This window comes from Chelonia mydas, chromosome 15 (genome assembly GCF_015237465.2).
Source record: "Chelonia mydas isolate rCheMyd1 chromosome 15, rCheMyd1.pri.v2, whole genome shotgun sequence".
NCBI classification, from domain to species: Eukaryota; Metazoa; Chordata; order Testudines; family Cheloniidae; genus Chelonia; species Chelonia mydas.
In genome coordinates this window covers 6,590,868-6,611,180 of record NC_057856.1, presented here as the reverse complement: position 1 = coordinate 6,611,180, position 20,313 = coordinate 6,590,868, and the positions used below count along the sequence as shown (strand labels likewise).

The 20,313-nt window shown below is 47.8% G+C and overlaps 1 protein-coding gene across 6 annotated transcripts in view; it reads left to right on the top strand.

Annotated features, from left to right (window-relative positions):
* RBM19 (RNA binding motif protein 19) overlaps window positions 1–20,313 on the top strand; it is a 122,291-nt gene that overhangs the window by 16,307 nt on the left and 85,671 nt on the right. For all 6 annotated transcript variants that reach the window (XM_043529320.1, XM_043529318.1, XM_043529319.1 and 3 more), the window contains exons 9-18: window positions 310–381; window positions 2,170–2,370; window positions 4,170–4,300; window positions 4,822–4,943; window positions 5,508–5,604; window positions 7,499–7,609; window positions 9,038–9,238; window positions 9,799–9,916; window positions 16,982–17,121; window positions 19,255–19,315. In XM_043529320.1, the coding sequence (XP_043385255.1) occupies window positions 310–381; window positions 2,170–2,370; window positions 4,170–4,300; window positions 4,822–4,943; window positions 5,508–5,604; window positions 7,499–7,609; window positions 9,038–9,238; window positions 9,799–9,916; window positions 16,982–17,121; window positions 19,255–19,315 (1,254 nt within the window). The remainder of the gene's footprint in view (window positions 1–309; window positions 382–2,169; window positions 2,371–4,169; window positions 4,301–4,821; window positions 4,944–5,507; window positions 5,605–7,498; window positions 7,610–9,037; window positions 9,239–9,798; window positions 9,917–16,981; window positions 17,122–19,254; window positions 19,316–20,313) is intronic.

Here is a 20,313-nt window from a genome sequence, read left to right as displayed (position 1 = left end):
TATGGAACCCATGGGGTGTAGCTGCCAAATCAGTTTTAGACCATTTACGTGCACACAAGCAAGAACAAAAGTCATCTTAAACAATCATTTCTCTTTAATGAAAGATTCCTTCCTGTCTGAAATCTGATTGTTGTTTTCAGCCCAGAGTCAATTTGTAATGGGAGATAAACATGTGTCTATGGAGATCTAATACAGAAAAAGCTGGCATCATTAGGTTGTGCTTAACTGGCTAGTTAGTGCCAGTGTGTGTGTACATACAAGCATCCGTATAACCCTTGTGATGCTCAGCTGAACCTGATTTCCTTCCAGGTTACGTCTTCGTTGATTTCAGCGGCGAGGAAGAAGTACAGAAAGCCTTGAAACAAAACAAGGAATACATGGGTAAGGGCAGCTTGTAGGTCCTCGTTACTGACCCTGATGGGTCTGTAGGTGTTGTGATGCTCTGCTATAGGCCCTGTTTGCTGCTAAAGTGTCAAGTGGATTCTGGTCTGTCTCTTAATTTTGCTCTGACAGGAAATGATGTTGATCACGCTCGTGGGCCAAAAGCAAAGAGCAGCATGGTCTACAACCCTGACTCTGCAAAAAAGAACAGGAGTACTTGTGGCACCTTAGAGACTAACAAATTTATTTGAGCATAAGCTTCCATTCTATGCATCCAATGAAGTGGGCTGTAGCCCACGAAAGCTTATGCTCAAATAAATTTGTTAGTCTCTAAGGTGCCACAAGTATTCCTGTTCTTTTTTTCAGATACAGACTAACACGGCTGCTACTCTGAACCCTGACTCTGTTACTCAAATTCATTAAAGAACCGAATGCTAAACTGTCGCAACCTAACCAAGTAGTGTGGGGTTGGGAGAGCAGGGCGTGTCATAAATAAGCTGTTGGACTCTGGCCCAGGTTGGTATTGGCTGAAAGCTGTTGTCCTCTGCTGACTGGCTGGCCTCTGTGAACCAAGTTGGTGGATTTCAGTCCAGTAGCCACATCACAAAACCCACCCTCTCAGTTGGGAGTCTGAGCAGAGAGGTCAAGGGATTGGCAGTGTCTTGGGGAGTCTTCCCGTTCCTGCCCAAAAAGTCCCACCATGGCAATGTGAATGAAGCTTGCTGTGCGGCAGCCTATGCTGTATCTGTATCTCTGGCTGTATGGCGAGCTCTGACCTGCCAGTGTAGCACCTTTCCCCCGCACTAACCCTCCTGCAAGAAACCTTCTGGGGAGCAGTCCTGATCTTGGGATCTCTGCTGTGCAGGCTGAATGCCACAAGCTGGCTCTCAAAGTCACTTCTCTGGTATCTTCAAAAACTTCAGTGCTCTATGATCAGAAGCAGTGGGCAAGAAATGAGGAATTCTGTCTCTCATACAAAATGACACTGGTAGTGGATGACAGGACAAGGAGTAATGGTCTCAGGTTGCAGTGGGGGAGATTTAGGTTGGATATTAGGAAAAACTTTTTCACTAGGAGGGTGGTGAAACACTGGAATGCGTTACGTAGGGAGGTGGTGGAATCTCCTTCCTTAGAAGTTTTTAAGGTCAGGCTTGACAAAGCCCTGGCTGGGATGACACTGAGATGGGCACCGTAGAAGCAGCTACAGTAGAACTGACTTGTTAACATGCAGCACTTTTGTAGCTTCTGGTGTTAGGCCAAAGCTCCATTATGCACTTGGGAGAAGTGTCTTGGTCTTTCCATTTGTCTTAAACCTAAAAACTATGATTTAAACCTGGCTGGGATGGCACAGTGGGTTAGTGCTGGAGCCCTGTGTTCAAATCCTGCTCTTATCCCAGTCCTCAATGAAAGCCGGTCCTATATTGCAAAACCATTATTGTGTGGAAGCAATAGGACTGGAATGGAGAGGGGTCGTGAGAACTGGAATGTGCTGCCCTGACTCTGTGAGGTGTCTAGCCAGTGGTGTTGCTCTCATTTTGATGAGCACCATGCTTTCCCCAAAACATCATTAACATTCTTCTCACAGAGATGGGGTGGGCTGCATTCATGGGGGTTTGGGGGGTGGTATTCCACAGGCGGTCAGTGGAGTTTTGCCAGCTTACATTGTCAGTAAATTTGGCCCAGTATCTTTAGAAATGACCATATATTTTAATTATCTAGACTCAGGTCTGGTTGAGGCCTTTGGAAGTGCCTGAGATATAAGGTTTCCCTCTGTGTTGTGTGTGGCAGGTGGGCGCTACATTGAGGTGTTCCGAGAGGAGAGTGGGCTGAAGATGAAGCTCACCCGGAAGGGTGAAGACCAGCCCTGGCAAAGGAGGAAGAAGGATGATGAGGAAGAGGAGGACCTCTCTGAGTCAGGAAGGCTCTTTGTCAGGAATCTCCCTTACACTAGCACTGAGGAGGACTTGGAGCAAATATTTTCCAAATATGGTAGGGAATGGACCTCCAATCAGCTTCCTGTTTCCCCCCAGAAATCTGAGGGTTAATCATCTTGCCTGGCTGTAAATGCTCATTTGGATGCCAGGGAAAGAGAAGGCTGTGGCACTCTCTTAGCCTGCAGATGCCCAGATACTAAGGGATGGGCACCATTTTAAAACTAAATCTTTACAACTGGAACCCATTTCAAAACTCATGGTCATGTTTGACCTCCTGGTTTGCAATCTCTGTATGGAGGCCAGCTATAGAGGAGGCCAGCTCGGCTGAATTCCCTTCCACCTCCCGGACATCTCCTAGCTCAGGGCTGAGTAGGATTTATGGAGCCCCAGTGTGCCACTGGAAGAGAAAAGATTGGGTGGTGAACTGCCTCCCCTTCTGGCCCCGGATAGATCTGGCTGGCTTGTTTCCCTGCAGAAAAATGACTTTCTGAAGGGGAAACAAAGGGAAGCCACAAGAGTTGTCATGCGACTTTTTCCAGCCGTATGTTTTGGGTGCCCAGGGCAGCTGACAGAGAGGTAAATCACTGTGGGGCAGTAGGCGGGACTGGGGAAGACTCAGCTGGTGGCTCCTACCCTGCGCTGGGCTCAGCTGCTAGTCCGGACTGGGCTGGGGAGGACAAGACTTCCTCTTCCCCTGCATGGCATCCGGGGCTGGGTCAGATCCACCTCCAGATTTCTCCCCTGGTTGCAGGAAGCCCTGCAAACTCTTCCCCCCCCACCCCTTCCTGCACCCATCACGCCTCAGCTGCAGGGGGGAGGATCCCTGTACAGGGAGCTGCACCCGCATCCGTCCAACCCCTGTGCATCCAGACCCCCTCACACCCAGACCCTCCTGCTAAGCCTCACCCCCCCCCGAGCCCCACTCGTGCTGCACCCACACCTCTACCCCACTGAGCCCCAACCAGTTGCACCTGGATCCGCACCCCACTGAATCCCACCCCCCCATCTAGACCCCCCACTGAGCCCCCCACACCCAGACCTCCCTGCCGAGCCCTGTCCCCCCTACACCTAGAGCACCCCTCCCAAACACCTTCACCTGGACCATCCAGCAGAGTCCCATTACCATTACAACCAAAAAAATACAACAAGCCCCTGTGTATCCAGGTCCCCCCCCCACCCCCGTACTCGGATCCCCCACTGAGCCGCCTGTACCCAGATTGCCCCAAACAGAACCATCTCAACCCACACCTGGATCCCCCCCTACTAAGTCCCTCCACACTTAGATCCTGCCTTGCTGAGCCTGCCTGCCCACACTTGGATCCTGCCTGCCTGCCTGGTGCACCTCGCAAGGAGGGGCAGGGCCCTGGGGTGTTTCTGGGGCAGGCCTGGTCCTTGCACTATGTCGGTTGGGTGCAGCCTCACCGCTGAGTCCGTGTCCTGGGAGAGTGGGGGTGGAGATGTACAGTGATCTCCCACCTCTGTGCAGCCGGTGGCCTGTGCTCCCCAATGCCTGCTGGAGCCTCCACATTTATTTGAAAAATAAAATTTGCAGAATTTTAAAATATTATGTGCAGAATTTTTAATTTTTGACACAGAATACCCTCAGGAGTAGGATGTGGGGGAATTTGGTATTAGGGTTGGTATTACTGTGCCAGCTTGGTAAATAAAGGTTTCGGTATCCATGCGGACAACCCTTGAGCAGGCCCAGATTCTCTCGTTGCACGTGCTAAGCTGACCCAACGCTCATGGCTTCGTTCCATCAGCTGGGCTCCTACAGAAGACACCAGCTCAGAACCCTGCTCTGCAGTGCCTGAGAAGGGGGTATATCTCATGGAAAGGATTTGCCTTTTGCAGGTCCCCTGTCAGAGATCCATTTCCCCATAGACAGTCTGACCAAGAAACCCAAGGGATTTGCCTTCATCACCTACATGATCCCTGAGCATGCAGTGAAGGCCTTCGCAGAAGTGGATGGGCAGGTGTTTCAGGTACAATGACTCTAACTCGCCTGCATGGTTAGGTTGAGGGGGAGGGGATGTTCAATCATAGGGATTATTGCCAGAAGGTCAAATGCTTATGGTGGTCCCACTGTGCACTGCTAATTGGGATGCCTGATGTCCTCAGTGCATTGAGGAATAGAGTGCTGTTAAGATGGGAAGTGCTAGGCCAGCGGTGTAGCAGCACCAGTTTACCAGGGCCAGTGGGTTCAGAAAACTCCAGGCTGCTCTTAGCACGGTGCCGTGCAGAGATCACCAGAGGGAAAGAGTTTGGAGTTTGTTGCTCTTTCAACAAAGAGTTTGGGCTGCTCTGGTGAGTTGCATTGATGCCAGCCTGGAGCAGCAGAGAAGGAAGGGGAGGTCCTCCCAGGTCAGGTTGAAAGGCCATTGTGGGAGGAAGTTGCATGGCAGTGCTGCACTGACGGTAGTTCATCTTACCTTGAGGCAGCGAGACTCTTTCTTTTGTGAATGTGGATTCAGAGGCACTAGGTCCTATACTCTCTGTCTCCTAGGGCAGGATGCTGCATGTGTTACCCTCCACCGTAAAGAAGGAAGAAGGGGAGAACCTAGATGCTGAAGGATCCTCTTCCTACAAGAAGCAGAAAGAGTCCAAGGACAAAGCAAACAGTGCCAGGTACAGAGGGGGGCAGTGTCACACAGCAGGATCCTTTTGTTTTAATATGGCACTAACTGCAGAATTCCCCTTTGGGACCAGACTTGAAATGTGTGCGGCTTCTCTAGGGCGTGTATTAAGGAACAGGGCCAGTCAAATTACTGTTACGTTGCCCCTTCCTTGACTCTAATGTCCTGGCATCTTCTCTCTTTCTGTCCTCGGCTCATCCAAAGAACCGGGATCTTTTTTTGGCTCATCCAAGTTGCCTTACCAGATCAGTCCTTCTAATCCAGTATCCTAACTCCAGCAGTGGCAGGCTAAACAGAGCCCAGCCAATGCTCTGTAACTGTTTAGGAGTGAAGAATGTCCTATTCCACTGAAATGCAGCCTCTCTGTTTTCTCTCCCACTACTTACAACCCACTTGCTCCCCCATCCTCCTCTGCCCTTCCTCCCATTCAGTTTGTGATCCTTGTTGGCCCGCTGAGCGTATCTTTTCTGTGTCGCTCTGAGGCAGATGCCATTTGGAAGGTGTGAACGATCTTACGATTTAGGCCTCATTTTATTTTCTCTTCCTCCCCCTCTAGCTCTCACAACTGGAACGCACTGTTCATGGGCACGAATGCTGTGGCGGATGCAATCGCACAGAAGTACAATGCCACCAAGAGCCAAGTGCTTGATCACGTGAGTTGGATTCTAGCTGGGAAACATCGTTTCAGTCCATGGATGGAAGCGTGTGGGCCTGCAGCTTAAAGGCTGCTGCTTTGGTTGTCTTTCTTAGAAGGCTCTTAGCACGCTTCTTGGTACCATGAACTAAGTTTCCCTTAGTACATGTGTGCATGGAATGGCTCTTAACTCGGCACTAACAGCTAGATGTGGGCGGTATCTGGGAGTTCCTCTGAATGGGGGGTCACTTGTAGAGTGCTAAATGAAATACAGGGTATATCCAGGCACCTGGGTCAACCAAGGCAGCTCTTTTTACTTAGCAGTTCCCGATGTTTCTTCCCGTTGTCTGGCGCGGGGGTTTCAGTAGCGCTCAGCATTGGCCTAACGCTGCTCCCATTGAAGCCAATGGGAGTTTTCATTGAGGTCGATGGGAAGCCAAGTTAGGGGGATGCTTGGTGCTTTTGAAAATCCTGCTGTGAGTGATAAGTGGGAGGCTGCAGCAGGGCGCCAGGCAGGTCCCAGTGGTGAACAGGGGTAACAGGCAAACTTGGGCCAGGTGGATCAGACTCTGGTTCAGGAAGCAGGAGCCCCCTCTCTCAAGCAGGTAGCATGTGGTTTCTACCCTCATCTCTAGGCTAAATGAGGACATATTGGGGAGGAGTTAATGAGTCTTACAGTGGGTGTCTCAGGCTTTAAAAGGAGCAAGTATGTTTCACAAAAATCATTCCTGGCTCTGCCTGCATAATTGGAGCAGTATTCACATGTGCCAGCCTTTCACCTCAGAAGAGCTGCATTATAGCCCACTGAGATCAGAAGTGACATGCGTGTGAAGTATCCACCTCATTACTATGGACCAGTGGTACCAAACACCCAGTGGCTGGGCTGGGTCTGATCCCTGTATGCACATTGTCCAAATCACGTGACTTGCATTCTGGAGAATCTGACTGCTATTATTTAATACACAAGTAGCTCCTAGCTCTTGTGTGAAGAAAGCCTGTTGGATGTGATTGATGTAATGTTGGTTTAGGCAGCATGGCACAGATTTGAAGGTGTGCCTTGCTCAAGTCAGTATAGTCACGTGTTAACTCTGAAGCCTAACGAGAGATCAAAGGGCAGATATTCAGATAATTTAAGTGCACAAGTATAGTAGAATTTCTATTTGAACTAATTGAGGGTTGAGGAGTTCATAAAACTGAAGATCTCAGTTACAGTTCGTACAGTACATAGGTTGCGGTGTGGCACACTGCATCACTTGTTCAAAGCACTGCAAAGCAATTTTCAGTGCATTGAAGGCCTCAGAATGTGAGGGGATGTCGACTTGTTCTTCATTAACATCACTTTTGTTGTGTGATAATTTTTTTGTTTGTTTTTTTTTTCCCTTGTGAGGAGAACATGGTTCCTACAACTGGTCATTCATAACACTGGTGTTCATAAAATCCACGCTGTACTGTCTGTGCCTAATTTGCTTCACAATTACTGCAGTTGTGTGCTCATAACTACACACAACTGGTCAAGTAGACACCAGCTGAAATAGCTGTGGTCCTAAAACTACCCTGCATAACACTTTACTGCTGCATTCAGCACCATTCTTTTCACTAGCTGAGGATTGAATCATGCCCTCAGTTACAAGGGGTGGTGTTCCCATGGGAGTTACTTATGCATAACAGCAGGAATTTGGACCTAAAAGCTTAGGTATGGCCTACGAGTCATCAGCTAACCTCAGGGTGACGTTCTGGCTTGACTGAAGTCAACGGAGCCAAGATCTCACCCTCTGTCTGTATGCAAACCTCCAGTTGGGCCAGAGCCTGAGTGGTGTGGGTGTTACTGTGGTTTAGGCCTGTTATTACCAGCGTAGTTTATGCTCCTGACTTTGTCACTCTTTGGATTTAACCACCGTTGCTCTCATTTGCAGGAAGGCAAAGGCAGCGTGGCCGTGAGGGTAGCTCTGGGCGAAACCCAGCTAGTCCAGGACGTCCGCCAGTTCCTGATCGACAATGGAGTCAGCCTGGATTCCTTCAGTCAGGTGAGGCACTTCAGTAGCTCCGGCTCAGCAGAAACCTTGCTCGCTGCAGCAGCAGATGGCTTATTTCTTCCCACCTTAGTATCTGGGTGTTCAGGAGAGAGTGATGCAGGCTGATGGTGTGGGGGTGCTCTCTTTGTCAGGGTGGGTCACTCATCTATAAATACTTGAACGGTGAATGGCAGAGAGAATGGTCTGTAAGTTAGCAGTCTGCTCCTGGCTTAGTGGGCAAGCTGGGTGCTACGAGGATTGGGAACATTGGCCTTTCAGCTCTCTTGATCACGTGGTGCGCAACACACACACGAAATTTGAGGCTCTTTTCACGCTTGTCATCCCATTGGTTCCTGGTGCTTAGTCCTTACAGTGCCATGGCTGGATGCAGAGGAAAACCTTAAACCTTGGAGTTGGTGGCACTAGGATTTGGGATGTTTCTTCTCCAGCCGCCAGGGAAGGTGAACACATTTGACCTGGCTCCTTTCACCCTCTTACTTATTTGCAGCCATCTGTCTCTAGAAATCCCCCTTCAGGGCTTTTCAGTCTGCTTGTGTTCTCCTTTTGGAGGTCTGCAGATCCATCAGAAGCCTCAGGTCAATCTCAACAAGATTCTGAGAAGCTTGAGTATAAAAATGTGAACTACAAAGTCCCTACTCCATTTTTTTCCCCCGGTTTTCCATTTCGCAAATACGGATTTTTTGTTTTATTTATTTTTTTGGGGCCCAGTTTTGAGTAGAGTAGTAAAAGCCACGTCTGAAATCGGTGCTAGGCTTGAAGAACTTGCACGGCATCTTTACATGCTAACCATCCCTGTGCACAGACCTCCTCAGCACAGCTCTGGGGATAGGGTTTGCTGGCTGACGGCTGGTGCAGGACGAGCTGAATGATCAAAGCTCATTAATAGTTCTCATCCTTCTGTCCCAGCCCTTAATATCCATGTGTAAGTGTTAAATAAGTCAATTTAGGGTTATGTATTATCTTCTCCCCACCCAAGTATCTCAAATGATGGGGGTTTGATCCGGATCCCCTCAACTCTCATTGAAGTCAGTTGCTGAGATTGCTCAGCACCTTACAGGATTGAACCCTAAATGTGCAGGAGTAGATTCACCCAAAACAGAAATGTGCCCAGCCAGGAGTGGGACATGGCAGCTGTTTGAATGCACGCAGCAATACGAAGCTAGCTGAACTGAAAATGGAGAACAGCAGTGGGTGTGGATGTATTGTATGTTGGGAAGTGATGCCTGACCCCGTGACTGAATGGAGTTTGTCCACTGGGGTTGCATTTCAAATGGCAGGAAGGGAATTTTACACAGCTCTTTGTGGGTTTGCAGTGTATCCTGGAAGCATATAAAATGGAGCAGGGGGCCCCCAAAGTCTCAGACCCCTTATAAGAATCCTCCTCTGTATTTTTCTCCCCTCACACACACACCTTTTCAGGCTGCTGGAGAGCGGAGTAAAACTGTGATCCTAGTTAAGAACCTCCCTGCCGGCACTAAAGTGGTGGAGCTGGAGGAGGTCTTTGGCCCATATGGCAGCCTCGGGCGAGTGCTGCTCCCGCAAGGAGGGATCACAGCCATTGTGGAATTCTTGGAGCCCACGGAGGCCAAGCGAGCCTTCACCAAGCTGGCCTACTCCAAGGTAAGCATGGGGATGGCAACATGTGTCGTCTAATGTGGAACTGTCACTTCGGGAGAGGAGATCCAGGCTAGGCAGGCTAATGCAAATCCGCCCTCTTCTCTGTCCCAGTGTTGGCACTTTGAGAAACCAGGTAGGAATAATTTGATCAGGTATCAATATCTTAAAGCCTCAGATGTAATCATTAGTAATCAAATTCAAATTCAAAAGGGTGCAAGTTCTTGCTTAATGTGGAGGGGCTGAAAGAAGCAATCTCTAGAGGTGGGGAGAAGGTCAGGGCATTTTTAGGAGAATAAGATCCCCCCATGTTGTTGTTTCCTGGTCCTTCGGTGTCGTTCAAACTCAGCCCTAGAGAACGCTCCTGAACCCCCAGTGAGAACATGCCCTGCGGGGAGAGCATGCGGCTGTGGCTTTTAACCTCCAGACAGCTCCCATCTCCTGTAATATGTCCCTTGAGAAGGTAGAGCTGAGATTTGAACGTATGTTCTCCCCCACCCTCTCGCATCCGCAAAGTCACTTCTCCCTTGCCTTGTAGCCATCCCTTGTATCTGTCACCCTTGCAGTTTCAGCACGTCCCTCTGTATCTCGAGTGGGCTCCCATGGGTGTCTTTTCCTGCCCACCCCCTGAGAAGAAGCAGGCTGAGATTCCAGAAGAGGAAGGAGAAGCAAGGCTGGGAACTGGTAAGAATTTTTATTTGGGGGAGGAGGTATTTACTGTAGTGTGTGTGACCCTGCTTTTCCTGTAGAGCAGTGGCCGTGCTGTTCTTGTCCTAAATGGATGAGAACCTCTGCCTTACTTGAAGTCCCCTCTTGGAGTTGCTTTGAGGATCGTGTGTGTAGAGATGAGCAGAGCTTCTCTTCCCCCATCATTCTGCAGGGCACTTGACTGCTGACCTGGGAAAGCAGATGTCTCTAGACCTAAGCGGTACAGCAGTGCACTTGCTTGCTGTTGCCATTCTCTCCCTTTGGGTTTTTGGAAGCCAGTGCTGGTGTTGGAAATGGGGTTAAGATTTGGTGCGGTAGCGGGGTTCAATTGGCAGCGTGTGTGAGGCCAGAGGGGTGAATAGAGCTAAAATATTAAGCAGTGTGGGAGAATGATTGTGGCTCAGAAATGCAGGGGCAGCGTTATTCATTTGTATTACCATAGTACCCAGGGGCCCTCGTTATAGACCAAGACCCCATTGTGCTAGGCGCTGTAGAAGCGCGCAACAAAAATACGGTTCCTGACATAAGCGGCTTACAATCAAAGTACATCATAAGAGGCAACGGATGGCTATTGATGTGCCGAGGAGTACAAGTGAACGATGAGACAGTATTGGGCTGCGTGAGAGGTAGAGATCTGTGCACACCAACAGCCTGCCCGTTGCCATATTTTGCATAGGCATCCTGACAGAGGAGGGGTCTGGAGGAGGGTAGTGAGGTAGGTGTGCCAATGTTTATGGGCAGCGCCTCCCAAATATATGGAATAATGCAGGAGAAAGCATAGAGGGGGTTGAAAATTTAAAAAGTGGGCAGTGGAGGATGGCCTCATGGGCTGAATGTTGCCAGCTCAACAGCAAATGAGACCCTATGATGGGCCTTGAAAGTGAATACAATTGGCTTATCTTTGATGCAACGGAGAAGGGGGAGCCAGTGGAAGGGTGCAAAGAGGGCTGACACAGTCAAAGTGATGGGCTAGGGAAATGATCTTTGCCGCCACATTCTGAATGGCCGCGAGCAGGGATTTGTCAAGGCCAGAGAAGGATGCTCTCAGAATCGAGCCGTGAGGTGATGAGAATTTTGTAGCTGTGTGCATGGATAAGAGGGGCTGTATCGTAGAGGTGTTATGCCCAAAGAATTGGCAAGATTTAGATGCAGCCTGGATGCGAGGACTTAGAGAGAGGTCCGAGTCAAAGATGACACTCAGATTGCAGGTCTGAATGGTGGTATCCAGTCGTTGACAAAGGAGGTAATGGGGAGGGCTTGCAGGGAAAGATTAGGAGCTCGGGTTTAGCCATGTTTAGTTTGAGCTGGTGTCTAGAGATTCATAGAATCATAGAATATCAGGTTGGAAGGGACCTCTGGAGGTCATGTAGTCCAACCCCCTGCTCAAAGCAGGACCAATCCCCAGTTTTTGCCCCAGATCCCTAAATGGCCCCGTCAAGGATTGAACTCATAACCCTGGGTTTAGCAGGCCAATGCTCAAACCACTGAGCTATCCCACCATGAGGCAGTGTCAATGACAGGCTGAGTTTTTAATCTGGACAGGAGACAGGTCTGGAGTGAAGAGGTGAATCTGAGTTGTCAGCACAGAGGTAGTCATTGAATTTGTGTTTGCCAGTGACATTACCCAGAGATGAAGTGCAGAGAGAGAGGAGAAGAGGACCAAAGACAGAGCTCTAAAGATCCCCCACAGGGAGTTGAAGGGTGGATGAGGAGGATCCCCCGAGGAACATGCTGCAGGAGCAATTAGAGAGGTAGGAGCGGACAGAGTCACGGAAGCCAAGGGAAGACAGGAATTGAAGAAGAGCACAGATGACTATCAGAGATGGCCGACAGGTCAAGAAGGATGAGGATGGAATATTTATAGAACAGAGAAGGGGGAACTAAAGAAGAGATGCAAAGAGAAATTGTTTGCTTAGATTTTCCCCTTATTCGCCCATAATGCAAATGCAGTGTGGACCAAGAAAATGTGCATCTTTCTTGGGTGCAATAGTTTTTATGCTTCATGTACTTTAGTATCAGTACTGGTTCCAAAAATATGCAGATTCCTTTGTTGAAGGAGGGTGATTTGAGGAGTTTCAGGAAAACTAGGCAGATGAGATTAAAGCCAGGCCAAAAAGGGCAGGAAGTGTCCGGCTGAAGGCCTTTTTTCCTGGCCCTGAAACACATACATTGCTAGAAGATGGCACTCATGACCAGGGCCGAACAAGGTAGCAATTGTGCTAGTCTCATTGCCACTCTCAGCTTTGTGTCCATGAAGCCCAGCCAGTGGGGGAACTTTGAAACCAGTGAATGTTTATGGCTTTGTGCGAGGATCTGTGGAGGCTTCTGTTGGAGCTTCTGATCTTGAGCCTTCAGCAGCTCCACTGCCCCAAAAGAGAGAACTGTAGCAACTCCTCACTTTCAACACCTGGAGTTAGGTGGTCAGGGGGAACGCAGGGCACGTTCAGTGCCTTGAGACGCTCAGGATTGTTCCTGATACAGTAGTTTCTGGTGCTCAGTGTAGTCCATTTTTAAAAGTCGTGGTGGATGGGACTAACTCCACTTCTCGTGGAGATGATCACACCGTCTAAGATCTTGCCATTAGTAGACGCACTCCTGAGATTGTCAAATCTGGTGACTTGAGAGTTGGCCTCACTGGCGCTTAGATACTGAAGTGACAGCTGATGGGTAATATTTCTGCTTTAGAAAGGGTATTATGATGAACATTATTATTACTATTATTATTATTATTATTATTATAGCCCAGACCTGAAGAAGAGCTCTGTGTAGCTCAGAAGCTCATCTCTCTCACCAGCAGAAGTTGGTCCAGTAAAAGATGTTATCTCAGCCATCTCGTGTCTCAGTTATTCCAAGAGGCAGCATAAATAGCTTACAGGGACTGTACAAGCCACCACCCCGACTAGAGAGTTCTCTCCATGTGCATAATTGGTATAAATGGAGACTGAGCTCTATAAAGAGGGTAGGAGAAGCAGTCCCAGAACAAAAGGACGAGCAAGGCCAATCTGCTGCTGTTACTTAACATGCAGCAGTGCCAGTGGGTCTCAACCAGGTCAGGTCCCCATTGTGCCAGGTGCTGTGTGAACACACAGCAATTACAGTCCCTGCCCCAGAGAGCTTAGTCTGAAAGGCAAGACCGATGAGGTGGATGAGAGGAATGGTTTGGGGGCGGGGAGGAGGATGAGATCGTGGTTACAGCATCTGACTAGGACTTAGGAGAGATGAGTTCAATTCCTGACTCTGCCACAGCCTGCCTGGATGAGTCACTGAATCCACCCGGTGCCTCAGTTTCCCCATCGTAAATTGGGGGCAGTGCTTTCCTACCCCACAGAGATGTTGAGGAAAAAATCCCTCAGTGAATTCGGGGTGATTGGATACCATGGTGATGAGGGCCCTATCAGTACTGAGATAGGAAGGATGAAGTAACACCAACAGTAGCTGTGATGGGGCGCTTTAGTATCGACAACGTGACATGGAAGCAGATTGACCCCTCCCCCAAACTTTATAACAAAGCCAGTTATTGACAGAATTTCCCCATCAGAGGGCGGGGAGCGACACAGCTGAGCACATGCCTGTTGTCCGCATGTGTTACATGGTGCCCTCCTGTAAGGGTCTAAAGAGCCTAATTGAAGGGCCAGGCCTGAGGATCCCAGCTCTGGTTGAACAAAGGAAGGTAGCACCAGGCAGCAGGGCCCAGACCAGCTGATTGCCTGGCTGGCAGGTCGTGGAGCAGCGTGTGCATTTGTGTGCTTGCCTGTGTTAATTTCAAGCCCCGCTGCACGCCTTGTGTGGGTGAATTCCCACTGCTCTTATGGTAAGGACATGACCTTTTTTATGTCTTTCCCCTCTCCATCCCTGGGGCTTTTTAGCATTGCTCTTGCATATTTGGGGCCTTAAACACTTTTAAAACCAGTACGGAAGGAGGTTGGATAGCTGAGGTTTTATTATTTGTAATTTTTTTTCCCCCTGGAAGCCTTTTCAGGATCATCAGGGAGGTGGAGGGAGCTGATGAAAAGCTTTTCCCATTCCAGGTCCTGGGGGAGGGACAAAGATAGGGGCAGCTGTTTTATCTCCCCATAACCGAGACCCTCACCTCCAGATAAAGGGCTTTAAGCACAGGAGCTCCTGGAAAGCTGCTTCAGTTTGATAATGGTCTTTGCTGTCAGCCTTTGGCACCATACGCCTGGGGAAAGGTGTGGGAGGGAGGCAGCAGTAAATTCCTTAGTCTGATTACAACAGAGCCCCATGTGGCTGTGTGTGACTGTTGTGCTAACTGCAGATGGAGGCACCTTTCCCCCACCTAAATCTTTCCCCTCTTCCAACCCATTTGTCTTCAAAACCAATGAATTTTCTGCACAAGTTTGCTGATTTCCAACAATTGCTAAAAGTTTCTCTTGCAATTAAGGGTGAAAGTGCTTGGCCAAAAGAAAAAAAACTTGAAACATTTTTTTCAGGGCAGAAGAAATTTACAGTTGATCACTTGTTTCTGTGACTTGTGTCTGGTTCTGAGCAGCATTTTAACCAAAGCAGGGATCTGGGTACGCTCTGGAACCAACCCAGCTCATGGGACTGTTGTCTCAGCAGAACATTCCTATTCAACAGAATAGCAGATGATCAGCACAATACTCAGTACAAAGGGTAGATGCAGTAGGAAGGCCAAGCTAGTCATACGTCTTTGGCACCAAGTACGCCTTCCGACACCTCTCCAGTGGATTGGGTCAGATCCTGCTCCTCTTGGAGACAATAAAAAACTCCAACCACCTCCCATGAATTGTAGTGGGGCGAGCTAATAAGCCTGATCCTAAGCCCCTTGCAGTCAGTGTCAAGATCCCTGTTAAGTTCAGTGTGCTTTGGATGAGGCCCAAAGGCTACAAGGGATCTCTCACACCTTCCTCTGAAGCATCTTATGCTGATCACTGAGGTGGGAGGCCAGGCCGGCTGGATGTGGTTTGGCAACTCGTGTGTATGTGGTGAGCCCTGGAGAGCTGTTGGTGCCCAGTGCTGGTGCATACCATGCTGGGGTGAGAGAGGGGAATTGCAGTCAGCAGCGGAGGTGCTCAGGGTAGGCCCTAAAGCTAAGGAATTAGGCTGGGTACTTAGGGAAAGCACCACATCTGGTGCTCGGATACGATGGTAGTGGAGGGCTAGGTGAGCATTTAGAGAGACTGGGGATATAGTGATAGTTGTAAGACCTGCTTCTTGGGTCTCTGTCATTTCTGGAAGACCCTCCAGACAGCTGCCTTTGGTTTTGCAGCCCAGCTTTTCTGCGGAGGAGAGAGCCCAAGAGCCAGGTTGTGTTGGCGAGATTTTTCTCTCTGGGTGAGGAGGAAGAGTGTTTCAGTCACTCTTCTACCATGCCTTGGTGCCGGGTGGGAAGGAGGACAGCATGTGGGTTTGAATTGCTGATAATGCTGGAAGCCAGCCATGGGTTGTTTCCTAATGCCAGCATTTGGAATGGAGATGGGAGAAGGTGGTGAATAGAGATTGGAATTCCCTACTTTGTATGTGGATCATTTTCTGGGAAGTTTGGGGCACAAGGCAAATTTCCAGTTTAGATTCTGATATTAGCCTCATGCTCTGGGTTGTGCATCCCTCCTGAGCCTGCCTTTCCCTTTCTCACTCCTCTCCACCTCTTTTCTGGACAGCCTCTCCAACTTCCTCAGTTGTTAAACAATGGGCCTCAGAAAAATGTGAAGTTCTTTTCCCCTTTCCTTTCCTTTTTCTTTCTCTTTGCGGCAGAGATAGGATGGCTGCATGTTCCACTGATGTTAAAAGGACAACGTTATCATTGTTGCTGTTTTCATTAAAGCATAAAAGGGCCATTTCATGCCAGAGCCCTTGAAGATTAATTAGAAGTTTAATACATTTGGTTTGTTTCCTGAAAGTGGAAAAAGGCTGGTGGAGTCTTTGTGGTACTTGCTGTGGTGAGTCGAATGATTATGGACAAAAACCCGTGAAGTTCCCTTTCACGTACACAAGTCTTTCAAACCTTGCTACAGCCTCTATCAAAATGGGCTGAAGCAGAAGCTGTTCACGAAGGGGATGGGTTGGCGCAGCGAACGTGACTGAAGATTGGCCCATAAACTATTTTAAAAATTAAGTAAGCCAAGTGAGATGCAGCATTTGCTACCCTGTTGATTCCTGGCTGTTGTGCAGAGGGGATGTAGTTGTGTCTCAGTGCTGGAGGTTCCCAGGTGTCGTTTTGTGGTATAGCAGAAAGGGTGCTGTTGTCTCTCAGTGCTGGAGGTTCCTTTGTGGTGCACCGGACTGTATCCGAGGGGATGCAGTTGTGTTTGTGGTGGTGGTTCCCAGGTAATATGTAATATGGTGAGTGCCAGGGAACACTACAGCAGAGTCGTCATTAATTGTAGTATTTCAGAAGAGCAGTACAGTTGTGTGTTGATTACCAAATGCTATGATCTGTATTGCAGTTCAGCTGAATAAGGTCCATAGATCATGGAAAATAAACTAACAGAGCAGAGGCACTACTGTATTAGCTGGGTGCTTTAGGAGCATGGCTGCCATCTTGAACCTGGTCCTCAGTTGTCCTTTTATCCAGTCAGTGAGTTGAGTATTTTGAGGTATTTTACGCACCGATGCAGGAGTAGACCTTGTACATCAAATACTTGATTAGCAGCCTCTGTCAAGAGAGGGCTATCCTGGAGCAGCAGTGGGTATTTCAGGCCAAGGTTGAGGGATACTTGTAGAGCTGTGCAAGATCCCAGGGTTGGAGCAAGTATCTACCTAGGCTTGTCACCAGAGTGTCTGGCCTCCTGGGAAGTAGCATGCTGTAGGTCGGAAGTCAAGGGTGTTAGAAGAACAATACATGGCTTACACTAGCGATACATGTTGTGGCTGCGTGTCCAAGAGTATCAAGTTCACCCACAGAACTTACTAAATGCAGCTAGAGAGATGAGTCGTCATAGTCTGTGCGTTGACGACTCCGACGGTAGGGTCAAAATACAATAAATCCCTTCAGTCTCCAGAACTGCCTGGAGTTAGTTACATTTTATTGTGTTTATGGTTTGTTCTTTTGCTTTACAGCTGGTGATGAAACTGAGGAAGCTAAAAAAGGCTCAGAAGAAATAGCTGTGGATGAAGAAGAGGAGGAGGAGAGTGTTCCAGGATGTACACTGTTCATCAAAAACCTCAACTTTGCCACCACAGAAGATACGCTGAAGGAGGTGAACAAAGGGAGAGGTGGTGGGACTGGGTGTTGCATGTGTCCAGCAATGTTCTGTTTAGATGGAGCAGCTCGGTTTGAGTGGCTTGGTCAGGGTCAAACAGTGAGTTTGTTGCTCAACCTGGATTTAAAAGTCCTTCAGCTGCTCTACTGTTTGGTATTTTAAAGCTATCGATACAGCATTCATCAGTACATGTCCTTCATCCAAGCCTCTACAAACACTGAGCCTCCCCTGGCCCTTGTGAGAAAAGTCTCATAGCCATTTTGCTAGGGTAAAGAGTAGTAGAGAGGTGAGAGAGCTTTCCTAAGGTCATACAGTAAGTCAGTGGCAGAGTCAGGAAGAGTAACCTGAAGTTCTTTCTGTTTCCTTTTCCAGCCACTAAACAACACTCCATTTTACTGGTAGGAGACAATAGATGTAGCTATAGACCACGCTAGAGCTGTTCTCCAGTTTGGTTGTGAAAATATTATCCTGCACAGATTGGGGCTGGTGGTATCTTTGAATGCTCAGAGAATCTTGCAGTTGGGTTTTTTCATTCACATCAGTTGTCATGTTAGAGGGCAGTCAAGTAGACTGTCTACCTGGAAACTTTACCAGCCCAGGCAGTTTTCAAAGGCTAACTTAATTGCTCAGGCATCCCTAGCGATCCATCTCCAGACTGGAGTGTGTTATCCCATCCTGTATCCCAGTAGAGGTACCCCCATTTCTCTTACCTTTCATGCCTAGCTCACTGATGAAACACCAAATGTTTCAATAATCTCCCATACAGGTAGTCAAAATTGGAGGAAACTTATCCATCCTCCTCTTTGTTTCCTTCCTGTACATATCATGGATCCAAAGGCCTTGAATTTGTAGAATTGATGTGTTCATAGAATCTCAGGGTTGGAAGGGACCTCAGGAGGTCATCTAGTCCAACCCCCTGCTCAAAGCAGGACCAAGCCCCAACTAAATCATCCCAGCCAGGGCTTTGTCAAGCCTGACCTTAAAAACCTCTAAGGAAGGAGATTCCACCACCTCCCTAGGTAACGTTTTCCAGTGCTTCACCACCCTCCTAGTGAAGAAGTTTTTCCTAATATCCAACCTAAATCTCCCCCACTGCAACTTGAGACCATTACTCTTGGTTTTGTCATCTGCTACCACTGAGAACAGTCTAGATCCATCCTCTTTGGAACCCCCTTTCAGGTAGTTGAAAGCAGCTATCAAATCCCCCCTCATTCTATGGTTTAAGGGAACCACAAACTCCTGTAGATTCACTAGTACGTAATTAGGTCCAATCCCTTCACCATACCTTATACTTACATTGGGGCTACGCAACATATAATTAAGCCTGGCAGAATTCAGTTTTTATTTTTTATAATTTTGATGGCTAATAGCAATGTTTATTGCTAGCATTTTTTTGTTGTAAACTTTTACAGTTTTGGGAAATTATAGGAGGGGTTGGACACTCGGGGGGAAAGGTGTCAATTATTTAATGACAGATGTTGAGATTCAAAAAGTTAAAGCTTTCTAACCATTAAAACATAAATTGTCAACATCACACATCAAAATATACAAAGTAAAAGTCCTTAAACTGTAGTTCTCAAGCAGCATTTTTTATTGCCTATCTGTTTCAGGTTTGGTTATCATGGATAGAAATATTTTTTGTGTGTGCATGTGTATACGGTGAAATCAACGTTCACCAACATCTGTCAATAAAAATCGAATCCTTCCGAGCCTACATGTTGCATAGGAGAGCTGCCACAGGCACTTCTTGGTACCTCCCATGCGGTACTGGAAAGAGAAATGTTCTAAGGATATTGTAATGAACTGGCAATGGTTAGATCAGCTTTGAAGGAGCCAGTGTCTGGGTGGAAGCATTCTTTTAAGTACTTCAGTATTCTGTAGCAGTGATCTAAACTACTGCATCTTTCCATAGCTATAGTGCAGTGTGTTGGATAATTACTGAGAGAGTGTTTTAAATAAAGGCTGTCACAACAGAATGCATGATGTGTGTCTTTTCCTTGTTCGGTGTGCATCTCTCTCTCTCGCTGTGGGTTGACTTTGTCTATTTCAGTTGCTACAAAAGGGGAACGTTGTCAAAGGGTTACACTTTAATTACAAAGAAAACTAAGGACCATGTAAAATTCTTTGCAGACGTTTTCCAAAGTGGGAGCTGTGAAGAGCTGCACGATCTCAAAGAAGAAAGACAAAGCAGGTACTCCTATGAATCGTTGTGCATTTCCTTCTGCTTGGGTTGGTGGTGGTGATGCCTTCTGCGTTCATCTGTGTGGGCAATTGGATAGTTGATGTTAAAAATCTTCCTTATGTGCCCAGAAATACATATGTTGAAATGACTGAAAACATAAGCCTCAAAAATTAAGTGCTGACTAAACCAGGAAGGTCATGCCCCAAAGGTAAGTATTAAACCATGGTGGGACTCGTAGTTGTTCAGCTGAAGGCTCCGTGAAAGTGTCATAAGCTCTACTTCACACCAAGGTCTTGTGAAGAGTTGGGTCAATTTTAAAAAGAAACCTCACAGGCACATCTGCCTACCCAGCCCCATGTTTGCTCATGATCTGTGATACACACATGATCTGGTCTCAGGAGAGAACCATGTCTAGCTTCACTCTACCTTCCAGGACAATCAATTTCTGTCACTGAAGAATGACTTCTGTAGCTTAGTGCCATCAAAGTTTGGAAACTTGCCGTTGTGTTTTCTGCTCAGGGCCTTTCTTATGGATCCCTGAAGTTACGATACTATGACCCTGTTCCCTAAAAGCGTTGCATGGCCTTGGTTGTTGCAAACTTTTGCTGAATAAGGAAGTAATTAAAGGGCTGTAGATCAAGTTAGCTTTTCATCGTCGTCTCTAGCGAATGTCTCATTCTTCAGTGCATAACCTAGAACTGATAGTCCCATACAGGGACTATGCTTAGTTTGCATCTCTTCTGTGGCGCTCAGAGGGACTCTGGCACACAAGTGAAATTTAGGGCACAACCTAGGTGATAAAGTGAAAGACATCAGATAATGTTCTCTGGCTTGTAAGTAGATCTCAATCCTTTACTCCCTTGCCAAGACATTTGCACGGTGGTTTGGAGAAGACCTAATATGTATAAGCCCTATGCTCCTGGCTCGGTAGCAGTAGTTAGTTAGCTGCTTCTGTATCTTTGCACTTGCTGTACTGCTGACATCCCCAGGAAGGGGTGAATAGTCAT